This window comes from Saccostrea echinata, unplaced genomic scaffold (assembly GCF_033153115.1).
Source record: "Saccostrea echinata isolate AGI-Se365-2 ecotype Australia unplaced genomic scaffold, CSIRO_AGI_Sech_v1 ptg000009l, whole genome shotgun sequence".
Taxonomy (NCBI): domain Eukaryota; kingdom Metazoa; phylum Mollusca; class Bivalvia; order Ostreida; family Ostreidae; genus Saccostrea; species Saccostrea echinata.
The window spans coordinates 15,600,884-15,628,793 of NW_026889758.1; the positions used below are offsets into that span (position 1 = coordinate 15,600,884).

Consider the following 27,910-nt stretch of genomic DNA (forward strand, 5'->3'; position numbering starts at 1 on the left):
GTAATATTTAATGTATATACATGTTTTGTTTTTCTTTGGTCTCATTTTCATACAAGGAGAAACTTCAGACGTACTGTGCTACAGCGTAATGTAGAAGTGGAGAAAATAAGATGTGAATTCTTAAAAACTCCAAAAAACTATGAAAATTTAAAATCGCTATTTTTTTCAAAAGTCAATGACATCAAATCGTACGATTTTTTTATTAAAAAAATATTTTTTTAACACTTTATACAACTATTCTTCACGATAGCTCACGATACATTAAAAAAACCTAGTCTTTTTGATATCATAGACAACTGCTTCTTCGATAAAATTTCCGTATCTTGTGATTGGTCATCAACAAAATTTTGTTAAAAATCCCTCTGATTCTACCACAGACACTTGTTTCGGTAATACATATTTTAACCCAGAGTATATAATAATCACAAGATATCCAGCAATACATTTCCGAGCGCGATTCTGGGGAGGGGGTGCTCCACGTAATTCGGAGTTGGATACCTTGTGTTATTATTTATTACCGTAACAAGTGCATGCCTGCGGATTCTACACCCAAGTATGACCGCGTAGTTTGGGTCAAAAATATTATATATGTCGTTGATCGGGTAAGAGGGAATGTTGGCGTAAAACGAGTGGCGCTGTGGGCCGGAAGAAGTAGTGCCGTATTCCTAGGGCTCTTCCCGAAATCACATATTATAAATCCAAAGTAACGGGTAATTTAGTTTCCGAGTTTATTAATAAAGCATTTAATTTAATGATTTTATTTTTACATTCAAGAAATACATGCGGGGAACACAGACGGAAGTGGCCAGTAATGCGTCAGGCCTCCGAACTGCCACATACAATTCAGTTCTTTGACAACAATTAGCAAATTGAGTGACAAAATGACATATGCTGAGTAAATTACAATCTGTGAGGAGTTTTGATAAGATAGACATGAAAGATAAATAAAATAATTACATGAATGTTTTTATAAGGTATTAGAAATGATTGTATTAACACTCTGTCCCTTTGTAGTTCTCAGCAATTGTCCAAAGAGTGTCACTATGCAATTAAGTAAATAATTCGGTGTTTCATAGTCCAACAATAAATAAAGATTCAGAACTAATTTCAACGAAAATAACTGATAAAACATATTTAAGTGAAAAAAAAAGTTCAAAAGAAAATTGATAAAAAGGGTTAATTCTGCTCTGTATATTGGGGAAACAAAAGGTTCACTCAATAATTAATAGAATGTCAGGGCATAGGTTTGAAATAAATGATGGGAGCCATCAACATCTTCATTAACATTTCAATTCGACCGCCTAACCACTCTATTCTTTCAATGTAGGTTAAAATTTTGAAAAAATAAATCATCCAACTAATAGTCCTATTTTGAGTACTCCATTTCGTAGACATGAGAAGAATTCTTAATCAGGAAACTACGGCCTTTCCGTATGGTTGCAACGACCACATCAAGGATGTGGGGAATCTCTCAAGCCCACGATGTGCGAATGAAAATGTGAAAGTACTTTTTATTAATACGCAGAGACGTAGTTATAGTCATGGACATCGATCATACAATAGATCAAATATACATGATGTCTCCTTTGATTTACTTTTGCCTTAACAAGAAACAATTAGGGCTTCATCACATTAGCACATTAGCAATAACAGTACCCTTGAAAGTTTTGAATGGGCTATTTGAGGAAGCTAAAGCAAGTCTATACTTAGATTCTTCAAATGCGGCATACAAAATAGTGTTTGTGATTATGGATGTTCCCCAGCACACGCACTTTAAGCCACCACGTGTGTCGGAAGATAATTCTGACTCAATCCGTCGGTTCCTTTAACATAAATTTGCCAACAAAGGAATAGATGCTGCAAACATTAGTAACATTCTAAATCATGAAAAAATTCAGTCACTTAAAGTGGGGCTATTTGTTGGATGATATATTTTTCCAAAATATTACGTCAAGGCAAGATGCCTATCTAGTCAAGATACCTTCTGATTTTGTTGACATACATCAATATCTCTCTCGTCTAGTCAAGATGATTAGTTATCGCATTTTATTGCTCTCTCTCTCTCTCCGACCCCAATAAACATTTTTCAAAAACGATACTTTTTGCAACAAAAATGTGCATTGATCACGGCATATATTTTGCCGACGACAGTATACATGGTTTCTCTGATAAATGCATTTTCACAATTAGTAAACTACGGATAACATCTCTAATCTAACGGTGAATAAACTATTAACGTCTCTAAACTATTGTAAATAAAGGTGATCAGAGTTTCACGAATAACAGAATCCGTGTAAAGGAGCCTTCTGGAATATAAAATAAAATATAATATGGAATTCATTCTTAAAATTTGACAGGGGATGCTTACTCCTCCATGGCACCTGATCACACCTGAGATGTTCTCAGAGATTTATGATTGCTCTGCTCTCATATATTTATATTGTTTAATTGAACTTTTGAGCATGATTACTGTTCTATATCTTCACTTTTCATTGTAGCACAAAATTTAAATTTATTTGTACAATTAACAAATTTTAGAAACACAAATCAAGGATTCATTAAAGAAATTCATATAAACTAATTGTTATTCTCATTGATCTTGATTGTGCACAAATCACACTTATGGTGAGTTAATATATACCAAACATAGTGGAACATAAAGAATAATAGGTAACTTTTAATTTCAAATATTGAAAGTTATGGTTGTATTCACATTCTCGAGCTTTTTCCAGATCTCCATGAAGACAATTTCTTTCCTGAGGTCTAATTCGTTGTACATTTTATAGTGTTTTCTTTCTGTATGTAAACCCTTCTAGAGTCTTTCATCAGGAATCTGTGGAAAAATAAATGAACTTTTATAATGATGATTGAATATTGGTAATGAAATAAAATCCATGAAGCGAAAGAGAGAGGTTTGATATTATCTTTATTCACAGAAGTATAACAATTGGAATTTCACATGTGCGAGGTATCCATATAATTCTAGGCATTTAGATCTTCTCCAAATTTTGTTAATTTACATAAAAATGCAATACTGAAAGGTAAAAAGTGTCTGAATTAAGCTAAACATAAATAATTTCCACGGAGGTCTATATTCCTTGTACGATCTACATACTCGTATCTTTCAATGTTTTGTATAAATTACATGTAATTAGCAATCAAATATAAACATCGATAATTAAAGATTACAGAGCTCACCTCAAAGAATGTTATCTTTCAGCAAGGCAAAGCCCACACTAAACTAATAAATTAGCAGTGTACATCCCCAGATAGAACATTTTTGTAATTTTGCTCCAGGTAGGGCTTGCAGTTTCATGGGAATGGACTTGTTCTAAAGACTTAATATTGGTCACTCATCCAGGCAGGTCAGACCTAGCATACAAAGCATGTCTATTAGTGTGCATCTCTTGTGCATCATCCATGCATGTTTGGTCCAGGTAGACTTTATAGTTACTTGGGAATGGACCTGCTCAAAAAACGTCAACCTGGTCACTAATTCGGAAAGTCAGATCAAGCATCCGAAGTAAGTCTGGTATCATACATCCCTTGATGTATCCTCAATGCAAAGACGCTACATGTATATGAAGGGCTTTAAATTCAACTGGAATGAACCTGCTCCAAAACCTCTAACTTGGTCACTCAACCAGAAAATGTAGGTCATATCCAGCACCCTAAGAAAGTCTGGTAGTGTACATCTCTAGATGCATCATCCCTCAAAGTTTTTTCAAGGTAGGGCTTGAATTTAAGTTGGACTGTACCTCCTTCAAAACCTTTAACCTGATCACTCATGATGTATGAGTCCAAAGCCAGTCTGAGGCATTCGAAGCAAGTACAGTAGTGTGCATCAATGAATGTATCTTCGATGCAGGGTTGGTCAGCATAGGCTTATAGTAACTTTAGAATGAAAATTACTTTAACCTGTTCGCTCATTCGGAAAATGTTGGTCAAATCCAGCATCTGAGGGAAGACTGGGGGTGTGCATCCTTAGATTCATTTCGTAAGTTCTATGGTCGATACAATGACCTTGTCAGCAAATACAATTTACCATTGAGTCAAATACTGACTGACGTTTTTCATACTAATTGTTAGGCCATTATTTACACACTGAATTGTCGACTGATTTTTCCGTTATTTCCCGATCCTGACAAGGAGCACACGGCGGGTGTGACCAGTCGGCAGGGGATGCTCACTCCTCCATGGCATCTGATCCCACCTCTGATGTTTGGAGGTCCGTGTTTGCCCTGCTCCTATTTTGTATTGTATAATGGACTTTTGAGCTTGAATACTGTTCGTTATCTCCATATATTTCATTCATGTACATGTATCATCCATGCAAGTATAGATAACATATGTCTTATAATTACTTTTGAATGAAACATGTTCCAAAAACTTTAATATGATCGCTCATCTGGGAAACGTAGGTCAAATCCAGCATCTAAAGAAAGTATGGTAGAGTGCGTCCTTAGACGTTTCATCCATGCAAGTTTACTCAACACTTTAACCTAGTAATTTACTGTAAATCACTTTTTATCCGTGAGAATATTATTTTCTAGTAATTACGTGAGACCGTCCAATGCTTGCAGTATCTTTTTTATCATTATATTACTTACATTAAAAGTATCAGAGCCAAGAACGCAAACCCAGCAAACACAAGATACACCGTTCCTCTGTAGAAAGATACGGTTTCTGAGTAGATAGCGCCACCTAGGACAGAACCGGTCAGGTTACAAATATTCTCCACTATGGCTAGACTGCCGAACAAAGTACCTATATATAGCAAAAACGATTTAAAAAATTAATGCAGTTTCCCCTTGTTCTCAGCATTGATATAAAAGAATGTGTTAGATAAATTAATGAAACCCATTCAAATCAGGCTTAAAAGGATTTTTTCCCCTATTTTTTCTTTATATAAATAAAAAGAATCTTCAGAGTGTTATCCATATAGATATTTCTGGGTAGAATGTTGATTTTTTTGATGAATAATCTGGAATAATCTTATTAAATCTTTAAAAAATTGTAAAATTCTGATTTATTTTTGATTTTTTGAAAACGATACATTCTATTGAGATCATTGGATTTAGCAATGATTATGTGGAGATAAAGGTTTATATGTTAAGGGCTGTAAGATATGAGCACTGTTCCCTGTATAAAGGATGACTGCACTTAAGGACTGCGAAATTTGCGACAAAATAAATTTTCAAAACAAGCATTTTTCTTTTCATTGCAAGAATGGTCAACATCCAATCTAAACTTTATGTGATTACATTAAATAAATGTATGTATTTACGAAGATCGAATCTGTTTTCAAAGACAGGGGTCATCACAATTTCTTGAATACCCGTTCGATAATGCGGTAGCCCAATTTCTTACTGACTTCATACATAGTCAGTGCATGTTTGTCTATTGTTCTCCGTTTAATAGTAGTTGTATTCTTGCATTAATAATGATGTGTCAAAGGGCGATTAATAGACAAACATGCGCTCATGGTTAAAAAGAGAAAAAAAAACTACTTCTTCCTGCGTATCCTCTTATTGTTGTAACCAAATCGTTAAGGCATATTTAATATATAATTCACCACGTGACTTCTTACCTCAGGTAACTTTGTGGATAATAAATTTCTTCACGTGACTTGTAAGATAGCATGCTTGTGCTAACTAGGATATTGTTCATATAGCCATATAAGGTAAACAAAGGTTTGTCATTGTAGAATATATAACACAATTTTTTTTACTAGCGTACTGGGCGATTTTGGAAAAAATTGTTGCTACTGAGCTTCATTTTTCACCGTAAATAATCACAAAAGCGAAGATTAAGTAGATTGTTATTTTTAACCCCCGACCTTTCCTGTTTAAAATCATGAAAATCTTTCAGAAAGGTATGGAAACACATTTTTCATATGACATGTTGTCGCCCGCGTGGCGAAGTGGTTAGAGCGTTTGCTCTAGAGTCGCGGAGTAAGGAGTTGATCCTTTCGTCGCGGGCTGTGGGACGTGGAGACCGGTCCTTCGGATGAGACAGTATAAACCGAGGTCCCGTGTCGCAGTAGGTTAGCTCTTTTAAAAAGAAACAGACTATAGCAATTTCCTGTTTACTGCCAATTTTATTTATAAAACCGGTACTATCCTATGACCTTTGAATGGGTCACCCTACACCACGAGTCTTGAATTTAAATCACAATAACATTAGTAGGGGTATTGTTTTCAAGCACGTTAAATCGTCTGGCATAGATTTAAAATCTGCTTTTATTACATGGGCGTGCTCCTATTATCATACGTTGTTTCTGGGGAAGGGTCATCTTTAATATAACTCCCCTGGTCCTCTGGTCATAAGAGTTTTTTTGTTTATGATGTTTGTCATAACTTCTCCAATCATTGGAATAAAGATTAACTTGTTAATGTAGGAAGGGGCCATAATGTCTTTGACATAACTCCTGCGATAGAATAGAGAATATTTTGTTTATGGGGAAGGCTACCTTTGACATAACTCCTCTGATCATTGGAATAGATGACTTAGTTTTTGGGAGGGTTAACTTGGTCATTACTCATCTGATCATTAGAATAGAGAATGCATTGTTTTTGGAGATGGGCCATCTTAGACATAACTTCTATGACCAGGAATAGTGATTACATTGTAAATGGGGTGAGGGTCATCTTTAGCATACTCATCTAATCAATATGTTAGTGGTTACTTTGTATAAGTTAAGGAGTCATCTTTGACATAACTCTTCTGATAGTTGGAATAGAGGTTATCTTGCTTGTGAGGAGGGGTCCTCTTGAAGGGAGGGGTCATCTTTGACATAACTCCTCTTATCACTGAAATAGAGGTTATCTTTGATTGTGGGGAGGGTCAACTTTGACCTAACTACTCTGATCATTTGTATAGGGATTACCTTGTAATTGGGGGAGGGAGGTTATCTTTGACATTTCTCACCTAATCATTGGAAAAGAGATTACTCTGGTTATGGGGAGTGGTCATCCTTGACATACACTGAAAGGAAAAAGAAACGTAGGGTAAACTTTTGAGGCGAAATGATATTATTTTTCACAGGTATTTTCCAGTATTCCTATCTAACATTTAAAATCATTTTTAATAAAAATGTAACCAAAATTTCATTTGATTTTGACTGATAATTCATGAGTTATTGAAACTCATATGACAGTATCCCCCAAAAGTGAAAATCGAAAATTCTCATCATCTCCCATGTCTTCCTCGCGCACCTGTCACAGCCTTGATTCTCTTCTGCATGGAATTTATCGGTGTGTTTATCCATCAAATAGGGATATTACTCAACCCTTCCAACAAGGAAGCCCTTCGTTGATTAAGACATGCTTCGGCATTTCGAACCTTATTGTCCACTTAGTCCCACAGGCGCTCAAGAAAAAGAATTTTTTGGAGACCAGTCGAGTGGGTAAATGTGATTGTTTGCGAGAAAGTTTTCACAAACGCTGGCTACATTTGGTCGGAGGATGACGTGCTGAAAAAATTAGGCAAACAACGCACGCTAGCGCAAGTGAGAGGTACACCAACGTAAAGTTGACGAGCTCAAGAACCAAAATCGCGCAATCGGTTTCTTTCAGTTTTTGGGTGAATGTAACGATTATGATAGCCTATATTGTGTCAATAGTATTTTCAGGGGTAGTGGGGTGGCGATTATATAGGTGGCAAGATGAATTTCCCGATCTTAACGTAGCGCTGTCATACGACAACATCATTGTCACGGTTGGATGAACAACATTCCAGGCCCTCTTTGACGACGGATAAGACGTTCTATGGTGGAAGAATTCACAACATACTGCACAGCAACCTGTTGTTGCCTTTGTTCTTATATGTAATTAGGCAATGCAATAGCCAAACCCCATGGAACTTCCGTCAACCATACCATGACTGCAAGAAATTCATATCGTCTGAAAATACCGAAAAACGATTTGAATATCTCTATTACATCAAATGATACTATGACTGTTTTCGGCTTTTTACCACTTTCCCTATGTGACGTCATACATTTCACGGTTGAGTAATTCTAAACACCGACTTTAGTGCACAGTAACCAAGAAAGCCCTCTGACTAGTTTTCGTAATTTTCGGCTAAGTAGTCAAATTTTTTTTCGCATATTATGTTACCCTGCGTTTCGTTTTCCTTTATCTCTTCTGATCATTGGAATACAGATTACATTGTAATTGGGTAGAGGATCATCTAATGCATTACTCATCTAATCATTGGAATAGAGATTACCTTGCATAGAGATTACCTTGCTTATGGGGTGGGGTCATCTTTGACATAACTCCTCTAATCATCGGAATAGAGCTCATCCCCATGGTTCCGACAGCTGCTCCTTTGAAACGCAGTAATTATTTACATTAGATCAGACTCCTTGTATCATGCTTCAAGTTTAAACAGACTTCTTATTGTATCATATCAGATATAATAAATATAATAAAAACAATATTTCTCTAATAATTTAATAGAATTCTCCTCTTACATCGTTGACCAAATCTGCAATTCTGAGCAAATTGTAGTTGTAAAAAACTTTTGCAAGAAACAGTTAATGCCTGTCTAACACCTTGTTACAGAAATTAGTGTCTGAGTACGTTTATGTGTAATGGTGTAGAATAAGCTTCCGTATCTTACTGCGGATCTACCTGGAAATCCTATCAATCTTATTTTGTCACATTTAAATCCTTTCAAAAACGTTTAATAAATCTTTGAACGGGAAAAGCTGACAAATAACTTATTATAAAGACAGGAAATCAGGGGAAAACGGATAAAAACAGTTTCTTTTGCTTTTTGATCTAAAGGATTTTTTTCATTTAAGTAGAGTAATAAGTTCCCTTTTTTCGCCCTTACTTTAATGGTTAAATCTATAAATACGGTAACATAAAACCCAAGCCAATCTTAAACACCAATCGCACGTATAAATTCAAGAACATTTTCCCTCGAACAGACCGCGGTTTCTCTATTAATTAGAAATGGACAGAATTTAAAATTAGTCCTATAAAAAGAAAGCGTTTGAAGAGTATTACTTAGTTTATTTTACAAGCAGAATAAGAGAACATCGTTTATGACTTTGCATCTTATAGATTTTTATTTGTTAATTATATCCTTTTATATCATGTATTATAATTAATTAATAATTTATTTATTTTTTCAGTTCTTAACTTTTGGTCTTTGTTCTTTTTTGAAAAAGGGGTGTGTTACGATGTTTATAAAATGGCTATTATATGTATGAATTGTATTTTTTTTTTTTTTTTTTTTTTTTTTTTTGCGTGACTAAATTAAGAGTTTATGAAATTAACAATATTCATTCAGTAAAATACCCGACAAAAAGAAACAAAAACTTTTAGTCTGAAGAAAAATATCTTGGTATAAAAATGAGTAGGCGTTAACATACAGAAAGAAATATCCTCGATATATTTTTTTGATATTCATGAAAATCAAGGAATCCCACCTTAAAATCATAACTTGGTATGTTGTCTACATATATTATTTGACTTTTCAGATGATGCTCGAATAAAACAGATGTCGGTTAATTAAATAATCTTATTCTTAATATATTTTATAAAGGCTTTAATTATGACAAGTAATCATGTACCACAGGTAAGCCTTATTGAGACTTGCTATTTGGCGAAGTTTGAAGAAGATGTAGTCATTGTGTGCTACAGATAATATAACATCCCATACTACATGTAGATAATATAACATACCATACCAGATAATATAACAGGTCATACACTGCATTATCACATGCGGTATCATTGTAATATCAATTTTATAAACTAGTATATTTGTGTTCAATTGGATCAATTTTCTAAGTCGTAAATGCACATTTTAGAACGAACTCTATTAGTGGATATTTTTCGATTTTCTTTTCAGGAAAGACACTTTCTGTGTTTTTCTTTCCATTTTGTTATTATATACTCACCTATATATAGATAAATGTTTGATGATGCCATTCCAAACAATACACAATAACCTATTGAAGATATTGTTCCAAATAAAGCAATGGTTTCGTCTGGAAGATACTGCTGCATTAATCTAATACCCACTAAAATAATAATCTCCGATAGACAAGTTTTAGCCGTTTCAAATATACTTATTGTCTCTGGGTTAAAGCAAAATGGTGAATTCAAAAGATAAAATGTTTCAACTGCAAAAATCCCGAGCTTAGACATCATTATAAAAATGAACGACAAGATTGCAGTGTTATACTTCCAGCGAGTTGAGGACAGATCATCAGGGTCATTTTTCAGATAAAATCTTAAAATGTTTTTGAAATTTCCCATGCAACTAAACCTGCTAGATTGCCTTTGTTGAACAGATATCGTTTCTGGGATAAAATATGCAATAATAAATGCCACGGCAGACATTCCAGATGATACTGCCATAGAGTAGTCATACCCCAAAAGCATAACAACGTAACCAGAAACAAACGTTCCAAGCGAAAATCCGACTCCAAATACGAAACTAAACACTGCAATCAAATACGATCTAGACTTTCCTGCTGTTGTCAGATCTGAGACAACAGACATTGCGACTGCAAGTTGAGCAACCCAGCTTCCACAAAGGCCCTCAATCAATGTGAATGGTATGAAAAGGTACACGTTCCATTGAAAAACAATGGCTAAAGTCATTAAGAGCTGTTTGATGCCGGCACCAAATGATCCCAGAAACAGAAATGGTCTTCGTCCAATAGAGTCACTAAGTGGTGAAAATATAACGCTGGAGAGGACAAGAGGAACTCCCTGTGCTATCGATATGTACACATTCCACCTCGCCACAGTCTTTTGTACAATTTGCTCATCCTTGTATCCTTGAGAAGATGTGTTTGTATCGCACAAAGATTTGTCTGTACTGTTGGACGCTGTTCTGTTGGGAAATTTCAGGTTCCAAAATGTATCATGCCCATATTCACTAGCCGTGTATGTACACATAACAATAGAAAAAAATAAACAGAAATTTGCGGCACATAGTGGTACAAAAATCCGAAGGTAGTCCTCTCTAATTTCTGATTTCATATTCGATAATCGTTTTTATAAGCATATATATTGATGTTACTCAAGAAAGGACTGACGATGAATGCGATTTAGGTCAAAGTACCATAGTGATACTGTTATCACGGGTTTTGTTGACTGCATGATCCTTATCATATTTTAGAATGGAAAGCAATTATTGCTCAATTTATGTAAAATATTCACATGTATTTTTACTAAAACTAAAAGACAAACATGTGTACTCTGATGCCATATATATCAAAAATATTATTCATGTGGAACAATGATATTTAAAACGGACGAGTTATCCTTCAATTTTCGAACTTTACAATACTTTACAGTACTCTAGAGGATTCAGGAAAATCGGAGCTTCTCGGTTTTTTGGAGAGTTTACTTGAGAAGAAAATGAAGTGGGTGCTGAGCAAAGCTATTGGAACAGTTCTTCATCCTAGGGATTGGTTGTCAGATACCTTATCCTGTGTTATTATGTGGATAATGTTAAAAACATAAAACTGCTGTGTTACAAAATTCTATGCTGAACATGTATATTTAGAGTAAATTTATTTTAAACTCCACAAGAATTGCATTGTTTAAATGTATTAACTTTTATAACTGTAACTGAATCAAGATTGATGTATTAGGGTTTTATCAGTAGAGCCCAGTTTTGTTTGTTTTGAAGTCGTAAGATTTATCGTGCGTGATGAAATCCATTGTATTGATAGTATTTATTGTTAGATGCTTTTTAAAGGCAATGAAATGTGTTATGTGTCTTTATGCATGATGTCTGTGATTATTATAAATAATTATCTTCATTTTCTTTGTCTCTGAAGCCATGTTTCAGATAATTGAAGTTATGAAGTTTATGGCCGGAGATTGTTGGCAAAGGTTACTGAAAAAGTTAAAACAGGAAAAATAAGGAAATATAAAAATATTCCAATCCATGTATAATACCTATCATACACAAAGCAATGTTAATGTGATAATCCTTATTTAACGGTATCTCTCTCTCTCTCTCTCTCTCTTGAGCACACACACACACACACACAAATCCTCACACACACCCTTTCACACACACACACACACACACACACACACACGAGGGGGGCAGTAAGTGATCTGAAAATAAAATTAAAAAAAAAACTGTAATGCCACTTCCCGTATTTCTGGAAACATTGTAATTCATTAATCAAATATTGAAAGGAAAATCATATTCTTTCAGATACTAATGAATTTGATACGTTTTGTTTTTGATTCAATTTCAACCACTGTTTTGATTGTTTCTCTTTGAAGAAGGTTCCTTTTCAACGGGGTAATTTTCTTTTAGGTACACATGTTGAAAACTGACCCTTAGCTTATTTCCTACAAAATAAACACCTCTATTAACGACTGAGGGTTTTATTTTTCTAAGTCGAAAAGTTATCCAGGTCATCATTCTAAAAGGGCATTATTCGTTCTTACACCGGAGACGATTTGTGCCTTTCTTCGTTACACATTTTCCTGCCCAACAGTAAGGATACGTAAAAATGTCAGTTTCGTGAATGTTATTGAAGTTTAATTGAAGACAACGAACAGTATCCAAGCTCAAACGTCCATTGAAACAATACAAATCGGAAGCAGAGGAAACAAGGACCTCTTAAAACATCAGAGGTGGGATTAGGTGCCATGGAGGAGTAAACATCCCATGTCGACCGGTCACAACCGCCCTGTGCTCCTTGTTATGAACAGAAAACGGAAAAAAATCCGTAGAAAATTCAATGTGTAAACAATGGTCTAACAATTAGTATGAAAAACATTAGTCAGCTTTGACTTAATGAAAGATTGTATTTGCTGACAAGGTCATTGTATCGACCATAGAACTTGCGAAATGATGACTTCAAAATAAGACTGTTGATATTCTTGTTCCATCAACTTGTTTGTATATATAATGTGTCTCGTTTTAGAAATTGTTTTTACTTAGAGCATGCTCTTGCGTATCGAATCAACTGGGAGACATAAGCCCCATATGCAGGTGAAAGGGTATATTGCTACATAAGTAACGTAAGTTGACGATTGGAAAGTTAAATCAATCAAGTTTATCATAAAGCGTGGTTGTTAGGTTACCATTACTTTTTCTAGTAAAATATCCAAATGTGAAACAGATGTGCCAGACTCTAAAACCTGTAGTTGTTCAAAAGGAGGGGGGGGGGGAGCAACCTCCCAAAAATTCTACAAGGACCCCCCCCCCCCCATCAATTGCCCAAACTCGAAAATCCGATTTCTCTTACTTTTTAGGTATATTAAATGCTGGAATTTGCCAGTGTTCGACCATAGAACAGTAAAAAGTGGGAGTGGGGGTGGGGTGGGTTCAAACAGCATCTAAATGAAAATTTACACATTTAAGGACATACGCAACGTAGTCTGAACTTTATTGTCTTTTTCCCTGGAGTTGAAGAGTTCCGATACTTAAAGGAAATGTGTGCTACAAATGTCTAATATATAATTATGCTGTTGTACGCTTCTTTCTAAAACAAGTTTGGATAAACAAAACATCCAGAATATATGTTTAGTAATTTTTGTATTTTTTCTTTGAATTATACAAGAATTGTCATCAATTGATATCTTTTCAAAACCCCTGGTAATGCATGCTGATTTTTTGTCTACGAACATCTGATGGCACTAAAATCTTAAATTAAGAATATCTTGGAAAATTATCAGTAGGTAAGGTACGTTGCGTATGTCCTTAATAATTAAAACCATAGTAAAAGACTTCTCAAAAAGTGGGGACCCCCTGCCCCCTCCCCCCGTACTACGGACCTGGAGTAAATCACAAAGAGTTTTCACTTTGGCATCTGTAAATAGGAGAAAAGAACTATTAGTGGTCAAGCTAAAAATACAGTAAAGCACGCGACAATTTAAAAAAACCCAGACCCTTTGAACACCAGAGGTGGGATCAGGTGCTCAGGAAGAGTGAGCATCCCTGTTGACCGGTCACACCCGTCGTGAGCCCTCTGTATTGATCATGCAATTGGAGAATCCGTAGTAAATTTGGTATAAAAATAATGGCCTTACAATTGGTGGGAAATATGTCAGTCACAACACAACCAAAGGATATTTTTCAGTAGTCTGTCCCCGTTGAAAAATTGATCGTGCTCAGAACGTACTCTGCTTACCGAATTTATTTGGAGACATGACATCATATGGAGGTGATGGTGGAATATTACTACATAAATAGGGAAAGTTAACGATAGAAGAACTGAAGTCATACTGTTTGTCGTACAGTTTAGCTGATAAACTCAGTCGATATATTATTATTATATTGAATTGAATGCCACAGTCAAAGTTTTCTTTTTCTCATATAAATGTTTTTTGAGTAAATTCTGCTTCATAAAAATATATAAAAAGGCTAATAAAGGAGCACAATTATTGCCCATCGAAGGTCATTAAAAAAAAAACAACAACACATATTTAATTTATCGTGATGAAATTAATTTTTGGGAAAAAAAACCACGTTCTTTCGAATTTTGAGAATACACATTTGAATTATACCACATCTTGAATATGTTGTAGTACAGTACGTCTGAATTTTTTTCTTCACAGAAATTAATAATTTGGGGGAGAAATGAAGATGGTAGCTTGGTTGAACATCTACTGGATCCTGCAATATATCTTTGTAATGATTATTATAAAGTTTTGGAAAGTTTTGAAATCCAATAATGTTAACGTAAATTAAATTCATTTCTATTGACCGGAATGTTAAACATGTTAAATCTGGAATTTGATTTTGAATAAGTTTATCCTTTGAAAAGGAGCTGTTGTTATACGTTGGATAACCAAGTTCTAAACTGCAATTGTAATACTGAGCCTTACAAACAAAGCTTTGTCACCTGGAACCACAGCATATTTTCTCAAACACTTTCTTTTACCACTTCCGTTATACTGAAAACGGAATTTGAATCGTTCGCATTTTTCCCTTCAATTTCTTCAGCAATTCGATAATGTACTTCTAAAACTCTTAATCCATTCTGACAAATTCCTCGACGGAATTCATAATAAAAAAGAAATTCTGTCATCATTTGAAAGATCGGGGCTCCATGGATTTTAGACCTAAAATGATTGCTTTAATCTCATTATTTTACATGAGGCGCACTCAATGGCAATAGTCTGAGTTTCTCAGTGTATATTGATACGCATGAGTGTATATTTGGTATCCATATCGAAAATTATATCTCAATGTTTTCATGAGATTGCAAGTTCCCTAAAAGAAAAATCAATGTTTTTGATGCTCAATTGTCATTTTTCACTCTATAAAGTAGTTGCAATAAAATTCTTCGTTAAAAATACAAGTTTTAAAGAGGGAGAATGTTATATACCGGGGTTATTGTAGGAATTTTTATCTCTCTCTATCCTCTCTTTCTCTCTCCCTCTCTCTCTCTCTCTCCGACCGCAAGAAATCATATTTCTAAACGATTTAGTTGGCAAAAAAGTTCAGTTGTTCACGTCACGCATTGTCGATGAGGACAATTATTTGCATAAATGTAAAAAATGGTTTACCTGAATAAATATATTTTTTACGATTAGTTAACTATCAAACTATAATTGTTTGTTTCACGAATAACAAAAAATCCATGTAAAAGAGCTTTCTAAAGTTTAAATCATTATTATATGGGATCGGGTGATTCAGTTTTAATTCGTAAAATTCTTTTGGAAAAACTTACTCCGCCATGGCACCTGATCACACCTCAGATGTTTTTCAGAGGTTTATGTTTGCTCTGCTCTCAATGTACATTATATAATTGAATTTTTGAGCATGATTACCGTTCGTTATCTACATATTTCATTGTTGCACAATATGTAAAATTATTTGTTAAATGTACAAATTGTAGAAACACAATCACACATTCAATTACCGGGTATGTAATTTATACGTACTAATTGTTAATCTTATTTTATCTTAATTATGCAGAAAACAAACATATGATGAATTAATAAAACAAAAATAGCAGAATACAGAGAAATGAAAGCCAACTTTCAAGTTGAAAAAATTGAGTTGTACTCATATTCTTCAGCTTTGCACAGTTCTCGATGGTGACAAATTTCTTTCCCAAGGTCTAATTCGTTTGTTATGTTGTAGTGTGCTCCTTCTGCATAATTGTATGAATCCTTCTAGAGTTTTTCATCAGGAATCTAAGACAAAATGAATGTAATTATACATTGATGATTGAATGAAATAAAATCCGTGTATCGAAAGAGAGAGAAGATTGATACTGTCATTATTCATAGAAGTACCAATTGAAGTAAGTAATGTGTAACCATCTACAAGTTTCCCCAAATTGTGTTAATTTGCATAAAAAGCAATACTGAAATTTAATAAGTCAGTGAATTAGAGTAAAAACAGATAACTCCCTAGGAGGTCTATATTCTTTGTATGATCTAGAAATATTTTTTCGATTTTTTTAAAGCCATGAACATAAGGAAAAAAAAAAAGATTGCAAATCACCAATGCCACGCAAAACAAATACATCAGAAACTGTATGAAGTGATAGATATATTAACAATCGGTGTCATTCAGTCCCTTTTTTGAAGAGTGTTAAAAATGTGTGTTTAAGGTCATTTCACTTATGTATGTTCTTCAATTAACAATTCTAGTTTATGTACAATCAATTTAAGATTATCAAATTCATGTATAAATTAACTTATCATTTTAAAAGGCACTAGAACCTTAGAATTAGAAACCGTGACCATATACTAGTATATTCGTAAACTTATTGGTAGTTTGTAAATTAAATAGAGAAAAAGTACAAAACTAGTATCAAACCCCCCTAAAAAACGAGAGAGAAAGAGAGAGAGAGAGAGAGAGAAAGAGGGGGATGATTACAGTATCCTTTTATGATTCCAATTTCATTACAGTCACTTACATTAAAAGTATCAGAGCCAAGAACACAAAGCCAGCAAACACAAGATACACCGTTCCTCTGTAGAAAGACACGGTTTCTGAGTAGATAGCGCCACCTAGGACAGAACCAGTCAGGTTACATATATTCTCCATAAAGGCCAGACTACCGAACAAAGTACCTATAAACAAAAAAAAAAAAGATTAATTATAATTGATAAATAAATTAAATAATAATTATTTTTATGTAATTTTCCCGAGAACATTCCATTTTTCGCAGCATTGGTATACAAGAATAGTTTCAACTGAAAAATCAGGCTTCCGAAAAAAAATTTTGAATTTCTTTTTTATATACGTAAATAAAAAGAATCCCCAGTGTTGCCTAATTAGATATTTCTGAGTTTGAGGTTGATTCTCCTGATAAATAATTACATTGTAAATGGAGGGTCATCTTTGACATAACTCTTCCGATCAATGGAGACCGTCAAGGTAGCTCAGTCGGTAGAGCGCTCGCTCCGTGATCGGAAGGTCGTGTGTTCGAACAACGGCCACGAATGACCTAATTCAATAAAAAAAAAAATAGACAGCAACTGTTCCTTCGCCAAGCGCTGGGCACTTTCAGGTGAAACTTGCCGGTCCTTCGGATGAGACCTTAAAAACCAAGGCCCCTGTCACGGTAGGCCTTGGCACGATAAAGAACCATCGCTGCTCAGTGGCCTTAAGTGCTAAGTAAAGGTCTTTATTTGAGGCCCTTCACCGGTATATGGTGAAATCTCTATATGAGTGAAAAATTCTCGAACGGGACGTAAAACAACATACAATCAATCAATCAATATGATAAATGGAATAGAGATTACCTTGTTTGTGAGGAGGGACCATCTTTTACATAATTCCTTTCATTGGAATAGAAATTATCTTCTTTATTGGGAGTAGTCTTCATGCACTTCATTCATATAATTATTGGAATAGAGATTACGTTGTTTCTGGGGAGGGGTTTTCATGCACATAATTTATATAATTATTTGAATAGGAATTACCTATGTGGAGGAGTCATCTTTGAAATAACTCCTCTGATCATTGAAATAGAAATTACAATGTAAATGGGGAGGTCATCTTTGTCATTAATCCCCTAATCATTGGAATAGACGGAGGGGTCATCCTTGACATATCTCTTCTGATAATTGGAATACAGATTACATTGTAAATGGGGAGGAGTCATTCTTGACGTAACTCCTCTGATCATCGGAATAGAGATTACCTTTTATAGAGATTACCTTTTCTAGAGATTACCTTGCTTGTGGGGAGGAGTCATCTTTTACATTACTCCTCTGATGATTACCTTTTATAGAGATTACCTTGCTTGTGGGGAGGGGTCATCTTTGACATTACTCCTCTGATCATTGGAATACAACTCATTCCCATAGTTCCGATAGCAGCCGCTTTTGAAACAATAATTACTTCTATTAAATCAGTTTCCATGTATCATACAACATGACTTCTTAAAATATCATAATATGAATATCTATGTAAAAACAATAGGATACCAAAATATTGATTAAAAATACTGCTTTCACATCGTTTATCAGTTCTGCATACAAATCTGATCAAATTAAAAAAGAACTTCTATCAATAAACGATAATGCCACTTTAAGATCTCGTTCAGAGAACGTGAAAAATGATGAAAGAAATTAGTGTCTGAGTATATGTTCATGTGTGAGAGCTGTATCTTACACTAGAACTACCTCTAAATCCTATCAGTCTTATTTTGTCACATTGAAACCCTTTCAAATCGTTTTTAGAAATCTTTTGACGAGAAAAACGGGTATAAATTCTTTTATAAAGACGAAAAATCAGGGAAATATAGGTTTAAACACGAACTCTTTTGCTTTTTGATAATTGGTGTAAAGGCGTTTTCAACCTCAGTATAGTAGATTTCCTTTTTCCCCTTTATTTCAATGGTTAAATAATAAATACACATTTACATATATATGTATATACTGTTCAAAAGAGAAACGCAAAGTATGCCCCCCTCCCGACACCAATGGTAGCAGGAACATCTTCCCAATGAACGCAGATGAGTGTATTAAAAACTCTTTGGGAATTCTATCCCACTCTACATGTAGAACTTGGTCAGCTTTTACAGTGTCTCCGGCTGCAGATATGCCTATCCATTTTGTCCAATATATTCTCAGTGGGGTTTACATGCAAATCTGGCGATTAAGAAGACCAAGGCAGAACAGGATGCTTTCCAAGGAGGTGCTTGTTTAACGATTCTATGTGGCTTGGCCGTGTATTGTCAGATAAAAATACGGCTTCAGGATACTGCATTATTTGAAAGACACGTGCAGGTTGGATTTCGTTAGAGTACCGTTTTGCCGTCAAAATCCTTGGACTATGTCCTACAAGTCCTACTTGTATAAAATACAGGTTTCCACATCAAAACACTACCACCACTAAATCTTTCTACCTCCCGCAGGCAGTCTTCTGTGAAAAAATTCATTACTAAGCTTATGCACTCTGACACTTACATCAGACTTTGCAATAAACATTCCTGACTAGTAGCTATACCAAACTGTTCAGCAGTGTGGCTGTGGCCATACTCTGTTGGTCTGAGACCTTTGAAGTCAGTATTTGCGGTGTTGTGGGATCAGAACAATGGCACAAATAAGTTCTCTGGCTATAATTCCAGCATCCCGTAGTCAATTGCTATCGATCTTGTTTGATATTCTGTGCAATTCAGGGACAGCTAATGCTGTAGAAGACATCGTTGTGGAACGATGTTGAAAATTCTGAAAAACAGTGAAGAGATCCTGTGCTGTCACGAATTGTCTTCCATTCCATATTTTTGCAATCATTTGTTGTACCATGCTGTTAGTATCTGTTTAATAGGTTTGATATGGTGCTTTGTACAACATTAAAACTTTTTGCAATTATAGACTGTGGAACCTCTGCTCCCAGTCGCCCAATTTCCTTTTTGTGATATGCATCATTCAGAAGCAGCATTTTTAATAAGCATCAATTTTAAGAAAAAAAAAGAAGAATCAAAATACCGCGAACCCTAGCTTTTGATAGACCTTTTGAACATTAAGGATGTGGATCCGAAACCAACAAACGAGAAGTGCTAAAAGACCAGATTTTAGAATTTTGCAAAATCAGGTCTTTTTGTAGGTGAGTTTTGTACAATGGCTTTCAAGTTAACGATAGCATTAAAAAATTATGCATTTTACTCGAATGAATCATATCCTCTAAAAAATGTATGATAAAACTATTTTATATTATCCAGGGTATTTTCCTTTTCTTTTTCTTTTTTTTTTTTTGAACAGTATATTTATGAAAAAAATACATATTTATTTTTACAGTATATTATAAAGTATTTCTATTAAAGCATTATGTATAATCAATGAAACTTAATTTAAAAAAATCCTTACGAACAAAGATACATTGCCGGGCTTGGCAAATGCTCCATGAAACAAAAATATTAACTCCTGTAAAGGAGAAACTTCAAACATACGAGTACTTTGCTACAGTACGTTTTAGAAGTGATGCATAACAAAAGTAGATTTTTAGAAACTCCAAAGAACTTTCAGAAACTTTAAAATCACCAAATTTTCACAATTTCGTAACATCAAATCTAAGAATTTTTTTACACTTTATATTACCATTCCTAAAGAGAAATTATAAACTGGGCTTTTTGATATTATAGACAACTGCTTTAGAATAAAAATTGCACTCAGAAATCTTCATATCTTGTGTTTGGTCTTTACAAAACAACTTTTTAAAAATCACTCTTATTCTACACATAAGTACTCTGAAGTTGATATTAAAAGAATGCTGGATCCCTTATTGACAACATCTGTGCAGTCTTTGGAGAATAGGTCTTCCAACAGACTGCTGGAATTTCGATGGGCACTGATTGTGCTCCTTCATTTTGACTTGCTTTTTATATTCCTATGGAGCAAAATTTATTAAAAAACTTCTACATTAGAAGACGAAAACACTTGCTGTGGACATTCAGATATATCCACGACGTTTTATCAATAAATACTAATTACTTCCATACATATACTGAAAGGAACAAAATATGCCAAAATTTTTAAATGCTGACCGAAAATTATGAAAATTGATCAGGAAGGTATCTTGGTTACTGTGCACTAAATCGGTGTTCATAATAACTTACAGACCCTAAAACGTGCTACTACACCACTTACATGGAACGGTTCGTTTCGTTTTGTGTACGGTACGGTTCGTTTTGTGTACGGTACGGTACGCTTTGTGAATGGTACGGTTCGCTTTGTGCACGGTACGGTATAGTATACGATTGGCTACTTAATAAAGCCGTTTATTTCTTTATTATAATCTCTTTATGTTATATAACTAAAAGGACGGTGTCGCAAGCATTTTTAAGAAGTTGTTTTTAAGTTAAAACTGTCATAAATATTTCCTTTTTACAGTTTTATTTTCATTATTACATGTAACTAGATTTCTTTGTTACTGTATTTTTTTTAATTTACTTTCTGTATGAACTACTTTCAATTTAAAAAAAATATAGTTGTTTAATTATTATCTCATTTTGTACACCATCGCCTTATGGTTCAATAAATTGGAAATAAATCAAACATATCAACAAACACTGTATAACAAGGATGAAAAAAAAAAATTTTGGTCGTGTCGCCATAAAGGCTTTCTTGTATTAATTTTTAAAAAGAAAAAAAGTTAAACGTAAATATTTTTTTTCTTTTAACTAGATGAAACCCCACGCAAGCGCGGGGAATTGAATTAATACCACTACCGACAGAAAATATAGTGTAGTTTCTACTGACAGCCTACAGGCTTATAGCGGGAAGAAGTACTTTGTTCAAATGTTATGGATATTGTACTTCGGAGGCTCTTACTTCATTTCCGTCAAGGATAAAAACAGTCGATATGCACATTTTACTGATAAATTGATTAGGGGGGGGGGGGGGGGTAAAAATTCACAGGTACTTGGGTCTTGACATATAAATATGTATGTACCTTATTGATATGTAAAAATGTACTTTACTTTTTTTTAACATATCAATAAGGCACATACATATTTATAAACCAAGACCCAAGTGCCTGTGCAAAAAATTAGCTTTTAACGCCCTATGAGTAGGCCGAGTATTTTATTCAGAAAAAAACTGAAATGTATTGATTAAAGCACAAAATTTTACTGCTTTAAATGTATTTTAACAAAACATTATTCATTTCTTTTCCCTTTTCATGTAAGCAAGTTTATTACCAAGTACAAATTGTACTTCGGGTTCGTTGCTACGATGCTCTCAGTAAGGAAATATACAAATTTTACCGATAAATATTAGGAAAACCTACTACATATATGTAATAGTCTTTCGATATATAAATATATTCACAACGTATAGTGTTATCAATGATTTACCATTATTTTAATGACCATTCACACAAAAGATTTTTTTATGTTCATGCAGCTATAATCGCCTCGTTTTTCTTTTTAAAATCGGGCTCGGTGCTATATGATGTTCTAGAAGCTTCCGTCAACATTAAGATCGGAGAATGACGAATATAATTTGCACATTTCCCTTTTTAATCGGTTATTACAACTTATTTCTTTTATATCATTTAAATCAAGTTTTGATTGAATAATTCAATGATGACGTTTTATGTAATAAATAAACGATTGTTTGTTGTCAGTTTCATTAAAAATTGCCAGAAACTTAGATCCGCCAACCGGAAACGCCACCGTACTCACGTTTTTGCTATAATAATTTCATGGCTGCTTATAGAAAATGAAAGTAGACGTTTAATTTAATGTACGATACTTTATATGCGAGTGAAATCTAAATAAAGTTTACGGACATCATCTTGTATACAGTGTATTATTAGAGGAGTAAGTAAGAACTCTGGTGCACCCGTTCCGGAGTTTATTTGCAAAATTCATTAATTTTCCTAATTGAATACAATTGTTGTTTTAAATTTTCATTTATCACACTTTTAAACAAATGAGTTTGATTTTATAAATCCCCCATGCTTTTACTTCGTCTACCATTCATTTTACGTTCTTGTCGGTGTTGCTTCTTATTAAAAAAACTACTCCCCCCCACCTCCTTTCCCAGAAATAGAGGTTTGGGGTTTGGCAGCCCCCCCCCCCCCCCGTTTGTTTCCTTGTCGAAGTCAATTTTTTTTTTTTTAAAGATTTAGAGGAAAAGCGGATTGCACATGATATTCCGTTTATCTGCTGATTAAAACTGATTCGTTGTTGTAGACTTATTGTTTAAGATAGTAAACTTTTGATACACGTGCGAATGTAGGCATATCTGGACTAACGGCATTAGATACGGTTCAATATCCACAGCTTACGGTATGTCACTCGTGAAATTTCTTATATCAAGGATTTTTTGAGAAGTATATTTTGGATAAGTACTCATATAGTATGTCTCAAAATCGCAGAGAAAACAGGGGGTCAGTGTGCATTTTACTGAGCTACGGTACAATTAAGTTGACCTTTTTGCACTTAAATTTTAACTCTTTGGTTAATCACTTTAACCTTTATCATATTTTATCAGATGTAATCATGGCAATAAATATAATCTTATTTTACGTATAATAGTTTGATTAATATTTATCATTGAACAAATCTTGCAAATTAATGTGCATAAATTATTGTGTGACCTTTTTGCACTAAAAAAGTAACATATTTGGGGTATTAAAAATCTAAATAGTCAGAAATTTTTTTTTTTCTTGAATCAAACTTTTTACGACTTAAGTGCTGATCAGTCTAAAGTATCGAGTAATTCAAAATAATGAAAGAAAAAGTTGGGGTCAGTGATGTAAATTTTGAAATATTGGTCAAAATATGCGATTTTCAGGCAAAAAAAAAAACAAAAAAAAAACGGTGTAAATTTTATCTTGACTTCTTTAATATATCTTCATTTCTCGGCAAAGTTTGTTGAGGGAAGGTGTAAAATTTGCTATAAAAATATAAATTGAGACCTATATTTAATATTCCTAGCATATCATAACGGAAAATATTCTCTGAGTAAAAGTATGTGAGGCTAAAGTTCCAAGATACTAAGTTTAATAAATGTGCAGATTTGCAGAATTTTCTGCTAAATATCCCTCCACCACAAGAAATAGTCCCTCATAAATCTTACTTCTTTATGGATTTTTGAGCAGTTTTTTCATTGAATGTTGAACAATTTTCATTGTTTCATTTAAATATGTTATAAAAATTGAATTTTGATAAATAGTTTTGAAGTAAGAGGTTCTACCTAAACTTTTCTAAAAAGCTGACGAGTGACATACCTTAAGTTTTTACCTGTGCACGTGTGATGACAATACTTGATAGAAATTTTCAAATATTTTAGAGTAAATAACGAAAGTATAGAAAAACATCAGTCTAGACAAGAGACCATGGCAAGAAATGTACAGTGTTTCTTTAAAAAAAAAAAAAAACTCGGATGAACACGGACAAAGCATTTAAAAAAAAAGATTAAACTTACGAGTATATTCTAGGTAACATATTTTACCTGCAGGCTTCAATGAATAAAGCAAATGAAATGGGAAAACGTTTTAAATAAAAATTATTACTGACATATATCCAGATTTTTTTTTTTTTTTTTTTTTTTTTTTTTTTTTTTTTTGATTACGTGTATTAAACTAAAAAAGGACATTCGAAAATGTGGCGAACTTTAATTTTCTTTATATTTTTTGACAGTATTTTCTATTGGCGATAACATCTAGGGTTGGTCAGAAGAGTGTTAACCAACACATATTATTTATATATACATCGCTTATATTTATTTTTTTTCTTGTGATGGGGAGGGTGTTTGCATTTTAACATGACCGCTTTCAAATTGACAATTTAGTTCGCAATTTAAAAAAAAAAAATGTTGTTAAATCTGTAGTCATTTCTCCATTAAACTATTAAATACATGAATAAAAAATGATTTTATGGGTTTGCTTCCGGAAAAAAAGCACAGGAACCTTATACATTTTTCAATGTGTCTTTTCCGATAACGTGCACAGACAAGAGACAAGAATAGGGTAGATAAAAACTATAGAAATAAACGATTAAGTATCAAATTCACATTTACTTATTACAAATTGTATACGAAAATATTACGATACTGCATTTAATATGAAAATATGAAATATATGAACATAAAAAAATGTCAGTCAAGCACAATCCGATCATGCATAGCGAATAAGGAATCGCCTCACACTCTGTCGAGTTGTTTTGAAGTCATAACTAGTTTTGAATAGTTTCCTTATATTAACAAATGTAAATCCAGATGCATGATACTCAATAATAATATTTCGAATCCCTAGGGTTAATTTCCGTCCTTCTTTAACGGGAGCTGCGTCGAAAGAAATAAAAGAAAATGACTTGCTGTATTTGGTCATTGCAAGACTCGGAATTCTTTTGGGGCGTGGCTTGCATAATTATTTTTTTTAAAAAATCATTCATGAACGGTACGACACGTTTTGTGAATGGTACGGTTCGCTTTGAGCACGGTACGTTTCGTTTGGCGCACGGTACGGTTCGTTTTGTAAACGGTCCGGTTCGTTTTGTGCATGATACGGTACGCTTCTTGCACGGAACGGTTCGTTTTGTTTCTGAAGTGTAGTAGCTAGGAAGGTCCATAGTACAGTGGTAGTTCAGTGGTGGTAGTGTGATGTGAAAGGATTAATAACCCGATTTTCACGTTGCGTTGTTACATGTACGCGCCAACGTCATCGTCATGATTGGTTGGAAACCCTTCGAGTTCCTTTCTGACGACGGATAATACGTTCCATGCTAGAAAAATCCACAACTATTGGCACAGCAACTTATTGTTGCCTTTTTCTTTACTTAGGCAATGTAACAACCAAATCCAAGATACCCCTCTGACTACAATTTCAGCCATGCTGTCAAAATTTTTTCGCATATTTTATTACCCTGTGTTTCTTTTTCCTTTCAGTATAGATTCACATGACTTATTGCAATTCTAAACAGGCTGTAAAGAGGTTAATTACATGTAAATGAAGTCAGCCAACAGATTCTATATCACAATATTTTAGATTAGAAAACAGCACAAAACTTTGGCGATAAGACGCTAATAAGATCAACCAATCAGGTTAATGCCGACGGGCAAGAAACTGAGTACTTTTTAACTGCGAGCAATTCACTGACTAAAACAAGTTATCAGAGGGTATTCACCTGTGACAATACAGATCCAAGAGCTTTATTGTTATTCTAAAAGGCTAGAAAGAGGTTTAACTGCTTGTTAATGAAGTCAGCAAACATATTTTAAAATATCAAAATATTTTTAATTACAAAACGTAGAGCTCAAGGTCGACCCTGTTCAAATTTTGACAAGTAATCAGGACCACAGAGAAACCTTATTAAGACTTATTCTTTGGCGGAGTTTGGATAATAAAATCGTTCAAAGATTTAAACATTTTGTGTTTTAAGATCACTGCAATACTACATGAGGGATATTAATTTGTAAACTTGTATATTTTTGTTCAAATGGAGCTATCTTCTAAGTTGTAAATGCATAATTTGGAAAGAACCCTATTAGTGGACAGATTTTCAGATTACTGTAAACCAACTTCTATTTGCTTCATCTTTTATTCGCAACTGCCTGAAATCAATCCGCGATTGGGAATACATGGTACATAAATACACAATAGAATAATAGGTTTGGGACGAGAAACTCGCGGATGTTTCTCGTACGCGAATAAAAGTTGGTTTACAGTATCATTCAGAATAGACATTTTCTGTATTTTTCTTTCCATTTTTAATACTTACCTATATACAGATAAATGTTCGTTGATGCTATGCCAAACAACACAAAATAACCTGTTAAAGATATTGTTCCGATGAAAGCAATTATTTCGTCTGTAAAATCTGTTGCATTGATTTTATTCCCACTAAAATAACAATTTCTGAAAGGCAGGTTTTTGTCGTTTCAAATATACTTATTGTCTCCGGGGTAAAACAAAATGGTGAATTCAATAAATAAAATGTTTCAACTGAAAAAGCCCCGAGTCTAGCCATCATTATGAAAATGAACGACAAGACTGCAGTGTTATACTTCCAGCGAGTTGAGGATGGATCATCAGGATCATTTTTCGTGTAAAATTTTAGAATGTCTTTAAGATTTCCCATACAACTAAATCTGCTAGACTGCCTTTGTGAAACAGATGTTGTTTCTCGGGTAAAACATGCAATAACAAATGCCAGAGAAGACATTCCACATGATATTGCCATAGAGTAGTCATATCCCAAACGCACGACAACATAACCAGAAACAAATGTTCCAAGAGAAAATCCGACTCCAAATACGAAACTAAACACCGCAATCAAATATGATCTGGATTTTCCTGCTGTTGTCAGATCTGAAACAACAGACATTGCGACTGCAAGTTGAGCAACCCAGCTTCCACAAAGGCCCTCAATCAATGTGAATGGTATAAAAAGGTACACATTCCATTTAAAAATAATGGCTAAAGTCATTAAGAGCTGCTTGATGCCGGCACCAAATGATCCTAGAAACAGAAATGGTCGTCGCCCAATAGAGTCACTCAGTGGGGAAAATAAAACGCTGGAGAGGACAAGAGGAACTCCCTGTGCTATCGATATGTACACATTCCACCTCGCCACAGTCCTTTGTACAATTTGCTCAACCTTGTATCCTTGAGAAGATGTGTTTGTATCGCACAAAGATTTGTCTGTACTATTTGACGCTGTTCTGTTGGGAAATTTCAGGTTCCAAAATGTATCATGCCCATATTCACTAGCCGTGTACGAACCCATAACGATAGAAAAAAATAAACAGAAATTTGCGGCACATAACGGTACAAAAATCCGAAGGTAGCCCTCTCTAGTTTCTGAGTTCATCATCGATAAACGTTTTTATACACATACACGCAGACGTTCTTCAAGAAAGGACTGACGATGAATGCGATTCAGGTCAAAGCGCCACGGTGATAATACTAGTATTATCAAGGGTTTTGTAGACTGCATGACCTCTCGTCATATTTAAGAATGGAAAGCAATTATTTCTCGATT

General features: G+C 34.1%; 2 protein-coding genes and 1 pseudogene across 2 annotated transcripts in view; all 3 read right to left on the reverse strand.

The window, feature by feature from the left end:
• The window catches only part of LOC133181863 (programmed cell death protein 7-like), a 292,001-nt gene that overhangs the window by 119,559 nt on the left and 144,532 nt on the right, over positions 1 to 27,910 (reverse strand). The window lies entirely within an intron of this gene.
• On the reverse strand, positions 2,743 to 11,019 carry LOC133183365 (proton-coupled folate transporter-like). The gene is made up of 4 exons (XM_061318326.1): positions 9,920 to 11,019; positions 8,249 to 8,332; positions 4,611 to 4,767; positions 2,743 to 2,833 (listed from the first exon to the last, which is right to left on the reverse strand). Exons 1-4 carry the CDS (start codon positions 11,010 to 11,012, stop codon positions 2,764 to 2,766), a joined length of 1,404 nt encoding a protein of 467 aa, XP_061174310.1. The 5' UTR covers positions 11,013 to 11,019; the 3' UTR covers positions 2,743 to 2,763.
• On the reverse strand, positions 15,909 to 27,757 carry LOC133183366 (proton-coupled folate transporter-like; annotated as a pseudogene).